We start from the raw sequence: 12,375 nt of genomic DNA on the forward strand, positions 1-12,375 counted from the left end.
GATGTTTTTATCCAGCCAAGAAACTTGTAATGTAAAATGATTACGTTACAATAACTGTAACAACAAGCTAAAATCAAAGACACCAATATCCAAATAGCATGATTCGAGAGCAGACTATGACCAAAGGAAAATACCCAGCCATGAGATCATGATTATCAGGTCTATTACCACCTACACACATGAACCATAGAAATGAGCACCATCTCTCTGCTAAAACCCCTGGTTACAAAACATGTCTTCCCCAACACAATTCAAAAACAATTACACCCAGCAGCCTTACTAATAGGTAAACACAAAGGACCAATGATTCTTTCTGTTTCTTTTCTCTTGGTCTAAAATTACCCCCCACACCCCCTCAATACTCTAACAGAATATCGAAATGCTCCATCCTTTGGAAAAGGTGTTCATGATCAGACTTTGTGGCTCAGATCTATGAAATCTGGACCCTGTGGAAATAATATCCTTGAAGAGTAAGGTATAAATATCTTGAGTAAGATCATGGAAAAGATGGTTGGGACATCAGGGGTATGTACTATTCTTCCAGCCAACTTCAGTTTCTAGCACCTATGTTGGGTGGCTCAGTGGCTCCTGAATGCGTGTAATTCCAGCTCCAATGACTTTAATACTCTCTTTTGGCACATATGTAGATAATCAGGCTCATATACATACATAAAAATGATTATTTTAATTCAAAAAGATAATTGAAACACCAGATGACCATGTTATTTTCCTGTTACTGCACAACAAATATCAGCAAGTAACTTGCAAAGAGACAAAAGGGTGGTTTGGGTTACAAGTTGCACAACCCATGATCCTTTGAACCTGTGATAGGGCAACACATCATGGCAGAGCACAGTCATTAACCTCATGGCTGGTCTACAACAGACCTGGGGATCACTATGTACTTGAAAGGAAATCTCCCAATTACCTAAAGAGTTGTTGGTATGCTTTGCCTCTTAAAGGTTCCACACCCACTGCATCACCACTCTGGGGAATAAGACTTTAATATATGTACTTCAGAGGGACATTCACTATGCAAATACTAGCCAAGTCACAGGGGATACTGTGTATGTATCATAAGACTGCATATATTACATTACACACATCTATAGCATGTATTATAAATAGATATGCACATTGTGTATGATGATGTAGTTACTGGCCAATTGTAAAATGAACAAGAGAGATGATTCATCAGGGAAAGGCACTTGCCCCCAAGCATGACAACCTGAGTTCAATAACTGAGAACCACGTGATTGGAGAATCAACTCCTGTAAACTGTCCTCTGACTTCCACATACACAAATATACATATATAATGTATTAACTTTTAAAAGTTCACCTCCTTGGCTATAAATCAGCATCTCGATCATGTGATGATTGGTTTCATCTTACTGTATCATATTTATCAATTGTATTATAAAATTATTTCAAGACTCAATTCTATCTCATACTGTTACACAACTTTGAGATAAACTAATTGAAAATATTTTGCAACCCATTTTTCAATAACAACTCAGAAGATCCACACAGACATGGACCAGTCTTCCCAGAAATGCCTGCCCCTAGGCCTTTTATTCTTCAGGGTTCAAATTTTAAGCCCAGCTGATCAGCCAGTCTTGAACTGCACATGTGCACCCATTTTCTCCAGCACATCCCTTCCTGGAGGGAAGACTGTTAAGACTCAGGAAGTTCTAAAAAGAAGCTCATTAAGACTCAGAGAATTCTAAGAGGAAGCAATCAAGACTCAGGAAATAAACAACTCAGACTTCCCAGGAAATCCCTAAAACTTAACTGTTTGCAGAAAGCCATTCCCTTCCCAAGGGTATGTGAGTATGGAGGACTACTGAGGAACTGAGACCTGCTCCTACTTATCAAGCTTCCTTCAGTCATGCAGTGTGCTCCAGGGTTCTGGCTTTCCTGAGCTGTACCCATGCTGATGTAATTTTCAGTGCAGCTGCCTTTGGGTCATTCGGCCCCTGTAATTTACCCCTTACCCACACTCCTTTAAGTAGGTCTTATAAACCCAATTAGTTCACCAAGACAGAATTGTTACTTTGATATGTCATCAGTTCCCTGTCCCAGGGGTGAATTTGTTCACATATCTCCAGGACACAATTGCACTTCTAAAAATATCAGTACCTTCCTAGGTACCTATTGTTTCAACTGACTGCTAGTATTTAATCATGAAAGAATAGAAGCTTCCACTAAGCCTCCAAGGAGAGTCCTGTTCACTGTGACGCTTAGATAAATGGAAGGCACAAGAAAATGGAGAGCCTTATTTTGTAGTTCGTGGCAAGTAAATGTCAGAGCAAATAACGCACCCTGAATAAATGATAATCTGTTTTATAATCTGCTTTCTAATCCAAGAACAAAATCCCTATTTCTTCATGGCATGTACTACTTTCTTGCTTTAAATAGCCTGTTAACCATGGGCCTGAAGCTTCTAATCACAGATAATTCATTGCACTTCAAGCTATTTTCAGTCCACAGCTTCAATTGTTCAAGGCCAAAGCAATATTGCTATATGGTGTCTTTAAATGGGTAGAAATTCTATTCCCCCATATACAAACAATGCTCATTTCTCCATGGCTCATTAAAAATAATCACCAAAAAAGAAAAAAGAAAAAAATCAATACAACTCAGAAACCAAATTTCCAATTAGTTGTGCTCTCAACAATGTCTGGACTTTAGAAATTGAAAGAACCAACCTTTACAAAATGGCAAATCAGAAAGTGTTCAGATCTCATACAAAGCCACATGCTTTAGTTTAGAAAAAAAATGACAGTTTCCCTGATAAAACAGCAATGATTACAGCATGGTGCAATAGTAAATGTTTATGTCAGCATCCACATCGATGCAGGAAGGTTGTACCTACTAGGTATCCCATTTAAAAGATCTGCAGCCGGGCGTGGTGGGAGGCAGAGGCAGGTGGATTTCTGAGTTCGAGGCCAGCCTGGTCTACAAAGTAAGTTCCAGGACAGCCAGAGCTATACAGAGAAACCCTGTCTCGAAAAACCAAAAACCAAAAAACAAAAACCAAAAAACAAAAAACAAAAAGCAAAACAAACAAACAAACAAAAAAAAAAGATCTGCAATCTGAAATAAACTCAAGAAGGATTCCCTAATGGAATATTTACTGTGATTTCTAGGAACATTTTCACTATCACAAGTTGGCTTCTTAAAAAGCACAACTAGAAAATGCTTATTCAAACTCAACCTTGTTTCACAGTCATATCAAAGTACCATTGTTGGTGAGCAGTGTAACATAGTATAACAACCACTACCAAGGCACATGTGAGCAGAGAAAACCTTAGATGGCCAGCAAGCTCTCCTCTGACCATCCCAGAATAGTCATCACATTGAAGAAAGGGTGGGGGAAACATTTTGGCAGAATGAGAAGAAAGAAAACTTGTAGGAGTTTTAAACATCTGCTTCTTAGATGGCTCAAGAAGTGCCTCTTATAGTCCAGATCCCGAATATCACTTCTTCTATAAGCTAGACCTACAATCCAGTGATGACTGGGTTCCATTCCATCTCATCCAGAAATAGCCACATCTCCACCTCAGTGGCTACCTGATACTGGCCAGGCTTTTCCTGATCCTGATAATCAATGCCCAAAGCAGAATAACGTAAACACATCTAAAAACTTCCAAAAGATCCACATCAAATGAGAAAAGAGACACTAGTCAAATCTCCCCACACTTCGGAATGTGTGTCTTACCTTGCTCTCCTCTTCTTCAAACACAGACTGGTGAACATTGCAGGCAAACAATGAGTTGGGGAGGTCACTGAAGTCAGTGAGTGCTTGGAAGGCCTCTTCAGCAAAACACTGAGTGACAGCCCAGTCTCTGTCTATGCAGCAGAGGAAGAAAAGTCCCCCATCTTCAGAGATAGATGCCTGCTGCCCCAGGCTCCTCATTCCAATGAAGTAGGCGTCTCCCCTCATCCCTGAAGAAGCAAAGACAGATGTGTGTGTAGGAGTCAAACAAAATTCTTAAAACTCTTGTTTGTGGATCCCAGTTCTGGGCACCCAAAATTAAATTGATTAGAAGAAGCGCTCATTAAGACCACAAGTAGTGCCAGGACAGCCAGGGCTACACAGAGAAACCCTGTCTCGAAAAACCAAAAAAAAAAAAAAAAAAAAAGACCACAAGTACCTGGGGCCAGGCATGGTGGAGCACGACTTTAATCCCAGCACTTGGGAGGCAGAGGCAGAGGCAGAGGCAGAGGCAGAGGCAGAGGCAGAGGCAGAGGCAGAGGCAGAGGCAGAGGCAGAGGCAGAGGCAGAGGCAGAGGCAGAGGCAGAGGCAGAGGCAGAGGCAGAGGCAGAGGCAGAGGCAGAGGCAGAGGCAGAGGCAGAGGCAGAGGCAGAGGCAGAGGCAGAGGCAGAGGCAGGTAGATTTCTGAGTTCGAGGCCAGCCTGGTCTACAACGTGAGTTCCAGGACAGCCAGGACTATACAGAGAAACCCTGTCTCAAAAACAAACACATGCCACTTACATTCCTTCTGCTCCTTTGGATTACATCTGTAAAGAACTGTAAACCAGGCCCATATTTTGCAAATCAGTATGATCTGAGCCAATCTATAAAATGCAAATGTCCCTCCCAGTAACCCCCATGAAGCTTTCCAGAGGGATCCTCTCAACACTGTTTCCTGACCTTTAACAAACATCTTCACATAGCTAAAAGTACTTCCCACATTAATACTGGCATATGGTTTCATGGACTTGGTCAGTATTCCTACATCTCTGCTTTTTTCCTTTGTATCTATTTTTATGACTTTAAACCCCATCCACTTAATTCCAATGGATAGTGACCTAGAAGGTGGGAACAATGGCTCACAGTCAGCCTCTGGGCAGTTCTAACAGGGCTGCTGAGTTCCTATAGTAAGCCCCCCTTCTCTTTCAAGCCAGCAGTGCATCCTTTCAGGGGTAAAGAAGAGAAAGTAGCTACCATGGGCTTAGCTGCGCCCTCGTGAAGTTTGGTGAGATACAATTCGTGTGCTTTTGCCTCTTTTGAGCCTGACATAACATGGCATGTGGTTGTTTGTGATGTCCATTTCTGTTACAGAAACCCTGGTGGGAATTTGGTTAAGTGTGATGGTTTGTATATGCTCGGCCCAGGGAGTAGCGCTATTAGAAGGTGTGGCCTTGTTAGAGTAGGTGTGTCACTGCGGGTGTGGGCTTTAAGACCCTCATCCTAGCTGCCTGGAAGTCAGTATTCTGCTAAGAGCCGTTAGATGAAGATGTAGAACTCTCAGCTCCACCTGCACCATGCATCTGCCTGGATACTGCCATGTTCCTGCCTTCATGATAATGGACTGAACCTCTGAACCTGTAAGCCAGCCCTGATTAAATATTGTCCTTTATGTAAGAATTGCCTTGGTCATGGTATCTACTCACAGCAGTAAAACTCTAAGACAGTAAACAACATTTGATGGCAATGCTGCATTGTATATGAAATCTGAGACAGAAGTAAAAAAAAAAAAATCAGTAACTTGGGTGGGTGAGATGGCTCAGCGAGTAAAGGCATTTTCTGCTGAGCCAGATGACCTGAGTTTGATCCCTGAGACTCAAATGATGAAGGGGAAAGCCATTCCCCACAAGTTGTCCTCTAACATCCAGTTCTGTGCTGTGGCACACAGGCAGGCCACCCCGCCCCCCACCTCCACTTAAAATGAATGAATAAAATGTAATACAATTTTAAAAATTAAGTAACTTGGTAATGAGTCTCATGATAAAATCTCTATATCTGTGACAAACAAAAATATAATACTATTAATTTTGTATTTTAAAGTTTTCAGATATGCAGTGATATGCCATACTTTCTGTAGTTAGAGCAAAAAATGATTATTTTAAATAGAGATATAAGATACTTTTAGGCTTAGAGTAGTCTATAATCCAGTTCTATAGTTCTAAATTGAAAAATGAATATTTTTAATTCAAAGGAAAAATATCTAAACATCAATATGAAGAAAATCTCACAGCTTAAGAACTCTTATTTGTCATATTGTTATTCCAGATGTTTTTCCCATAATATGTGCAGTTGTTATTTTTAATCCCACTAGAGTACTATTTTCATAAAAAAATATTTGCTAAGAATATCAAAGTAGTACTACTTTTATTAAAGGTGTATAGGAAGACTAAAATCCCGTTAGAATCCAGGAACCTGGAACACAGATCACTGTCAGGCCTTCTTAATCACAGAATTTCAACTGAACCAAACAGGTTTCCAAACTTTGTCCGATGAGTTCTGAGCATCAAAGTAAGATTCATAGCTGAACAAATTAGCTTCAATAAAGCCAGTGGTAAGCCTCGTTCACAACTCCTTCCCATCTACGGGAACAGCTTGCATTTCCGTCTAAACTGTGCGAATCTCCATGAGACTTTATTTTAAGCGCCTTACTTTGAATAAAGACTTCAAGAGACAAGGCCCTGTGGTGAACAACCTCCACTACTTGACTGGAGAAAGACTTCAGAAGTCAGAGCTTTGAACAAAGGAACTCTAATCACCCTGATTTCTCCTTCCATCCCATTAAGTGACTCACTTCATTTGCTGGAGAAGGCAAAGGATGGTTCAGCGACTCCGGTTATTCTTGTAACCCGAGAGCAAAACCCTCCCTCTGCCTCCTTCCCAATTGTTAGGAGAGTCTCACCTTCTCCTGTTCCCTCTGTCCTTTATTAAAAGATAAACAGCCATGTACATCCCTCAGCTAACCTCTCCCACTTCCTACCCAATGCTCTCTTCTTGCTGGAGAAGGCAGACTGTACATTAAGTTCCTCTCCTCTTCTGTTCTTGTCAATTTCCCTCGAGGTCCCGCCCACATACCCTAGGTCCAACCCCCTGCCGAGTCACACTGTTTGCTTCATTTCCTTTTGAGTGGCAGATCAGAGAGGAAAGAGCTTCAGGTCCCATTCTGTGTGAGCCTAAGTCACGAGTTTACAGCAGGCTTGGTGCCCTAAGTTGCACTCTGCAGTTGACCCTGGTACTTCATACAGAAGGTGGGGACGACCTAGCTCATCCTCTACACCCAACAGGTGAATCCACCCAAGGACACAATAAAAACTAACACGGACTTTGTGAGAAAGCCTGATTTGCTTTGACTAAACCTTTCTTTGACTTTCATCTAACCGACTTCTCATTTCCATATTGCTTCACACACCGAAATCTTATGCTGTCCTCCCTGGGAATACGCACTCCATAACTTGTCTCTCCATTGCGCATGTGCTCACCCCCCTCTGCATACTCCTCCGGGAATCTGCTAGTGTCTTCCGGCTTCAAGCTGACCAAATCATGTAGAGCTAGCTGACCAAATCATATAGAAATAGCTGTTCTCTGAATACAAACTTGTCCTTATTCCTTATGGAAAATCTGTGCTAGGTCAGCAAGATGACTTGGTAGGTGGGGGGTCTTGCCATGCAGATATGAGGGTGTGAGTTCAGTGTCCAAAACTTAAGTAAACAGTGACAGAGAGAACTGAGGACTCCACAAAGTTGATCTCTGGCATCCACAGGAACAGAGGGGAGGGGAGGGGAGGGGAGGGGAGGGGAGGGGAGGGGAGGGGAGGGGAGGGGAGGGGAGGGGAGGGGAGGGGAGGGGAGGGCAGGGGAGGACAGGGGAGGACAGGGGAGGGGAGGGCAGGGGAGTGCAGAGGAGGGCAGGGGAGGGGAGGGCAGGGGAGGGAAGGGAGGGGAGGGGAGGGAACTAAAAGCTGAAAACATTTAGCAACACTCCCTTTCATTGGGCCTGATGACCGTGCTGTGTAAAATTTGGTTACATTCATAGAAAGGAAACGCAATTTCTATGAATGTCCGAATTCTGCCTTGATTAATTGTAATTTTTTTTTAGCAGAAATACTTTATTTCTAAATATTCAGAAGTTTATAAAGATTTTATTTCCTAAATTTAACATAAAAGTATTTTCTAAAGTTAACTCCCCTGTCTTTTAGCTTTATCATTCCTTGTACTTCATTATATATCTATTCATTAGATATTAATGAATAACAATTCTTTCTCCCTGGATTTCTCCCCTCCCACTCTATCACCCATCAGCAGGAAACTGCCTACGTGAACCTGCTCTTGGGGTGACTGCTATGATGTGAGAACATGGTCCCGGAATGGAGTCTTAAGAGGAGGATTCAGAATTCTTGTGAGATAACTCCAAGAAAACAAGACAAGAGTCTTGGGACCTCAGTTTCTCTAGAATACAGAGTTGTCTTTGAGATGGGGTCTTGTGTTCCTCCGGGGTGTAGCAGATAAGAAAGGCTCTCCTTCCAATTACTCATCATTGCTTGCCGCTGGAATTCAGTCCCGAGTTAAACATGACTCTCCAGCAAGACATGGATTTTGTTTTGACTTTTTGTTTGTTTGTTTGTTTGTTTGTTGCCACAAGTGGCTTGTCTTTGTGGTTGGGTGCAGCTTGAACTCATGAGAACTTTACTCGTGTGATATTTCTTAACACTTGGAGTATAAATTGCCCGCTGCTCTGAAAAGGTTGGATATTGCATAGCAAAAAGAGAAAAAAAAATTAGGAGTGGCCAGGAACTCAAATGGAAACCAAGGGAGTCATCAAAATTAGTGAATTCACAGTGTACTACTAGGGTAGCCTTAGAGTAAGGAAAACAGAGTTTTAAGATGATCACCAACCTTGAGTGAGCATAACTGCACATAAGACAGAAAATTGTGACAATGCAAAGAACATTCTAGTAATGAAATATTAAGCCTCATAATGCAACGGAACTGCTCTGTTGTTTTTCTTATTATAATTTCTATTTTTCAATTGGAATTAAAACTATCAGGCAACCGTTGTCTACACAACATCACCTAACAAAGTGTACAAATGTGTTGTTGTGATTTTGAAGTGTGAGTTGGCCATCCCATGGGGCCTTTTGTTCAGACGCTCAGCTGCCCACTGCCTCTAACATTGGTACTGCATCTTGGGACTTCTCCAGGCATCTCCTGCAGCCCACCCTTTGCTGGGACTAGAGCCTCCTTACTTAGTGTCTGGGCCCAGACTAATATTTCCTGAGAGTGGAGCTTAAAGACACAAAGACGAAGACAGTGCCGATGCCTATCAAAGCTCTCAACGTGGTGCTTGCCTGTGTTCTATAACAATGAGTCCCTTTCAGGAAAGAAAAGAACAAAGAATACAGTAATCAACTTAAAAGTCACTAGTAATACACCCATTCAAATATTTACACTAAGAACAAAAGTAATTCTTTCGTTTATTGTTTGATTTGCAAGATGCTATTTTATAAACGTAAAATGACATAAACTACTCAAAGAATCCATGTAGTGAAAAATAAAGATATCAGAATTATACTAAGAAGGGAATAAATGTAGTTCACAATCCTGCCAAGAAAATTTTGGCTAAAAGTTTCTCTCTCTCTCTCTCTCTCTCTCTCTCTCTCTCTCTCTCTCTCTCTCTGTGTGTGTGTGTGTGTGTGTATGTGTGTGTGTGTGTATCTGTCTGTCTGTCTGTCTCTGTATCTCTGTCTTTCTGTGTGTGAAAGACAGACAGACAAACAGGAGTGGGGTTATTCATGTGTGGAGATGCTACAATACCTTTGTGTATGTGTACATATGTACAAACAATATAGGGGCCCGTGCACACATGTATTCATGAAGGTCAGAGGTCAGCCTCAGGTGCGTTCCTCAGGTGCTGCTGACCTGAGACAGGCGCTCTCTCTCTCTCTCTCTCTGCATCTTGTCTCTGCTCCTTGGCTCTCAGACTGAGAGTGCATGCTGCTGCCTCAGGTTTTTGATATACGTGCTAAGGATGCAGCTGAGAGCATCTCACACTTCTGTGGCAAGCACTTTATGCATTGAGCTATCTTGCACTCCACTCGTGTGTATTTGTAAATATTTTTTCTAAAAATTAGGATCATGTTCTTGGACTACAGGACTATACTAACAAAGCTAGCCAAATAACTTCTCTGGTTTTGTTTTTCTTAAGTTTTTTTTCCCCCCTCGGAGACAGGGTTTCACGTCTTAGCTCAGGTCAACCTCAAATTCACTGTATAGCCTTGGATGTACTTAAGCTTTTAATCCTCCTGCCTCACCGCCAAAGCACTAGGATTATAGGTGTGTACCATCATACTAGAAAAATGACATTAATTTTAATAGCCACATAGCCTCAGTGTTTAGGTCTGTCATAATTTATTTAGCTATTCTTCTGTTGTTTGACATTTGGGAGGCATGCATTTCCACCAGTGGATCTGGAAGAGAGACACCACTATTAAAACAGCAAGCCTCCCATGGGAGAAGTGAAGAAGCTCAAAACTTCCTGAGAAGCAGAAAACACACATTTTCAAGAATCAATTAAAAGCAAAACAAAAGAAAATTTAAAAATTAAAACAACAACAACAGGAAATCCCTAAGGGGCAATCCTTTGCTGCAAGCAGAGCTGAGGTTTCCCTGTCAGCAAAAATACAGAAACACGGCACTTTGGTTATCTTACAAGGCATCCAGGTGACAGTGTCTTGAAGGTCCACAAATAATATAATGATGGATATGTATTAATATTCTGAGGCTTATCATCAGCAAGGCAGTGACACGGAAAAGGTGGTTTTTCACCTACAGCTCTTAAATATATGAACATGTTCTGCAGTCCAGCAACTGCCCCCGCAGGTTGCCTGTATCAGTCATCCTAACGAGAAAGAAGAGCCACACTCTGAATATTTGATGTGAGTCCTGTTAGATCTCCTTGGCAAGGAGAGATGTTGAGAAGAAAGAAAAATTTAAATAAAAAAAAAATAAGCCGGTCTCCCACTTCAACAATAACACCGAAATGAAGTTTACTTAAATATTACAAAGTGAGGGGCCATGAGTGTACCACGGTTGAACTGGACTCACAGTCATGCAGGGGAGAAAAAGCTGGAAGACTGAAGACTCATCTCCATTTAATCATGCAGGATTTTCAAAAAAAAAAAAAAAGAAAAAGAAAAAAAAGAAAAAAAAGCCTTATGGCATTCATTGATTAAACTCGAGAAGATCCAAGATGACAACAGTATGCTCTCTTGCTCTAAATATTAGCCACCAACAAAGAAACCTGCTTAACAGGGAAGTTGAAGGTAGCAGCCACCGAATACAAGCAGGTTGTATGCATACGCAAAAAAATCCTCTCTCCCTTTACTACCTGCAGGCAGAACCATCACTCAAACCCCTCTGCATTCATTCCTGATAGAGCTTCCTGTGCTGCAATGAAATCCAGGGGGAAATTAAGAACATCCGGTTCTGTTGGATGTTGTTGTGGTCTTGGACTTACTCCTTTGCAGGAGATTCAAATTTCCAAATCGCTGAATCCTGAAAGTTTGACTCCTCTAATTATGGGTCATCTGTCCCATGAGAATGGTGTGTGTGCACACAGCCCCACTAGACTTCCGTTCTGTGCAGCCCTGTGCTAGGTGTAGAAGGGTGGAATTAATTGGAAGTCTTCAGGAAGAGTTGAGGAACCACCAAAGGAAAAACCGAAACTGTAAACATGCACAGAGAGGATTAAACTAGCTTAAACATCAATCAGAATCACTTAGCCAATAGTAACAGATGCAACCTATTTTTTAAAAAGGCTGATACTAGACTGGAGGGCTAGAAGAATGGCTCTGTGGTTAAGGGCATGCACCGTTCTTACAGGGGATGTGAGCTCAGTTCCAGGCCCTGGTTTTGGGCAACTAACTACCATTTTTAACTCCAGCTCCAAAGGATCCAGTGGAGATTTTCTGGTGTCCATGGGCAACTGAACCCATATCCACAAACCCACATACGTTCGTACAACTAAAACTAAGTCATGTTTTTAAAAAGCTAATACCTCCTCAGAGAGGGGATGGGTGCATCTCATCTGAGACCTCTTCGTATGGAAAGAATGTCATGGCCAAGAGTAGATATTAAAACAACTGGGAAGTAGCAGATTGAGAGGACTAAATTCAAGTTAGCCAAAAGATGGTAGGTAGCAGGAGGAGGGAACATGGGAAATGAGGTGGACTGTGATTCTAACTGCCTTCAAATTCTGAAAGCAGCAACAGAATGTGGGATACAGTACCAAGAGTGTAAAACACAAAGCAGAAAAAAATTTCAGTGAACACAAGGACTAAGGCTCTCTGGACGATTGTGGTTAAAGCAGGGGAACCTAGCTTGGGTCTTAGGTCTTGGTCCTAGCAATGTTTAGTAAGCCAGCCCCGTTACCAGGTACACTCCAGCTAATAGATGTCAAGGGAGGACTCCAGAGAATGTTACTCTGCACTTAGTGTAAAGGTGTTACCCTTTTGCCTTGTAATTTTCTTTTTCCATGATAGGAAGAAAATATATGAGTATATGTGTGTGTGTGTGTGTGTGTGTGTGTGTGTGTGTGTGTGTGTGTGTGTGTGAGAGAGAGAGAGA

At 41.8% G+C, this 12,375-nt stretch overlaps 1 protein-coding gene across 3 annotated transcripts in view; it reads right to left on the bottom strand.

Annotated features, from left to right (window-relative positions):
- Rcan2 (regulator of calcineurin 2) overlaps positions 1-12,375 on the bottom strand; it is a 221,407-nt gene that overhangs the window by 181,593 nt on the left and 27,439 nt on the right. For all 3 annotated transcript variants that reach the window (XM_029470897.2, XM_021186129.3, XM_021186130.3), the window contains exon 2: positions 3,724-3,950. In XM_029470897.2, coding sequence (XP_029326757.1) covers positions 3,724-3,948 — 225 coding nt within the window. In that variant the 5' untranslated portion in view covers positions 3,949-3,950. The remainder of the gene's footprint in view (positions 1-3,723; positions 3,951-12,375) is intronic.

This window comes from Mus caroli, unplaced genomic scaffold (assembly GCF_978045245.1).
Source record: "Mus caroli unplaced genomic scaffold, Mus_caroli_1 scaffold_18, whole genome shotgun sequence".
NCBI lineage: Eukaryota > Metazoa > Chordata > Mammalia > Rodentia > Muridae > Mus > Mus caroli.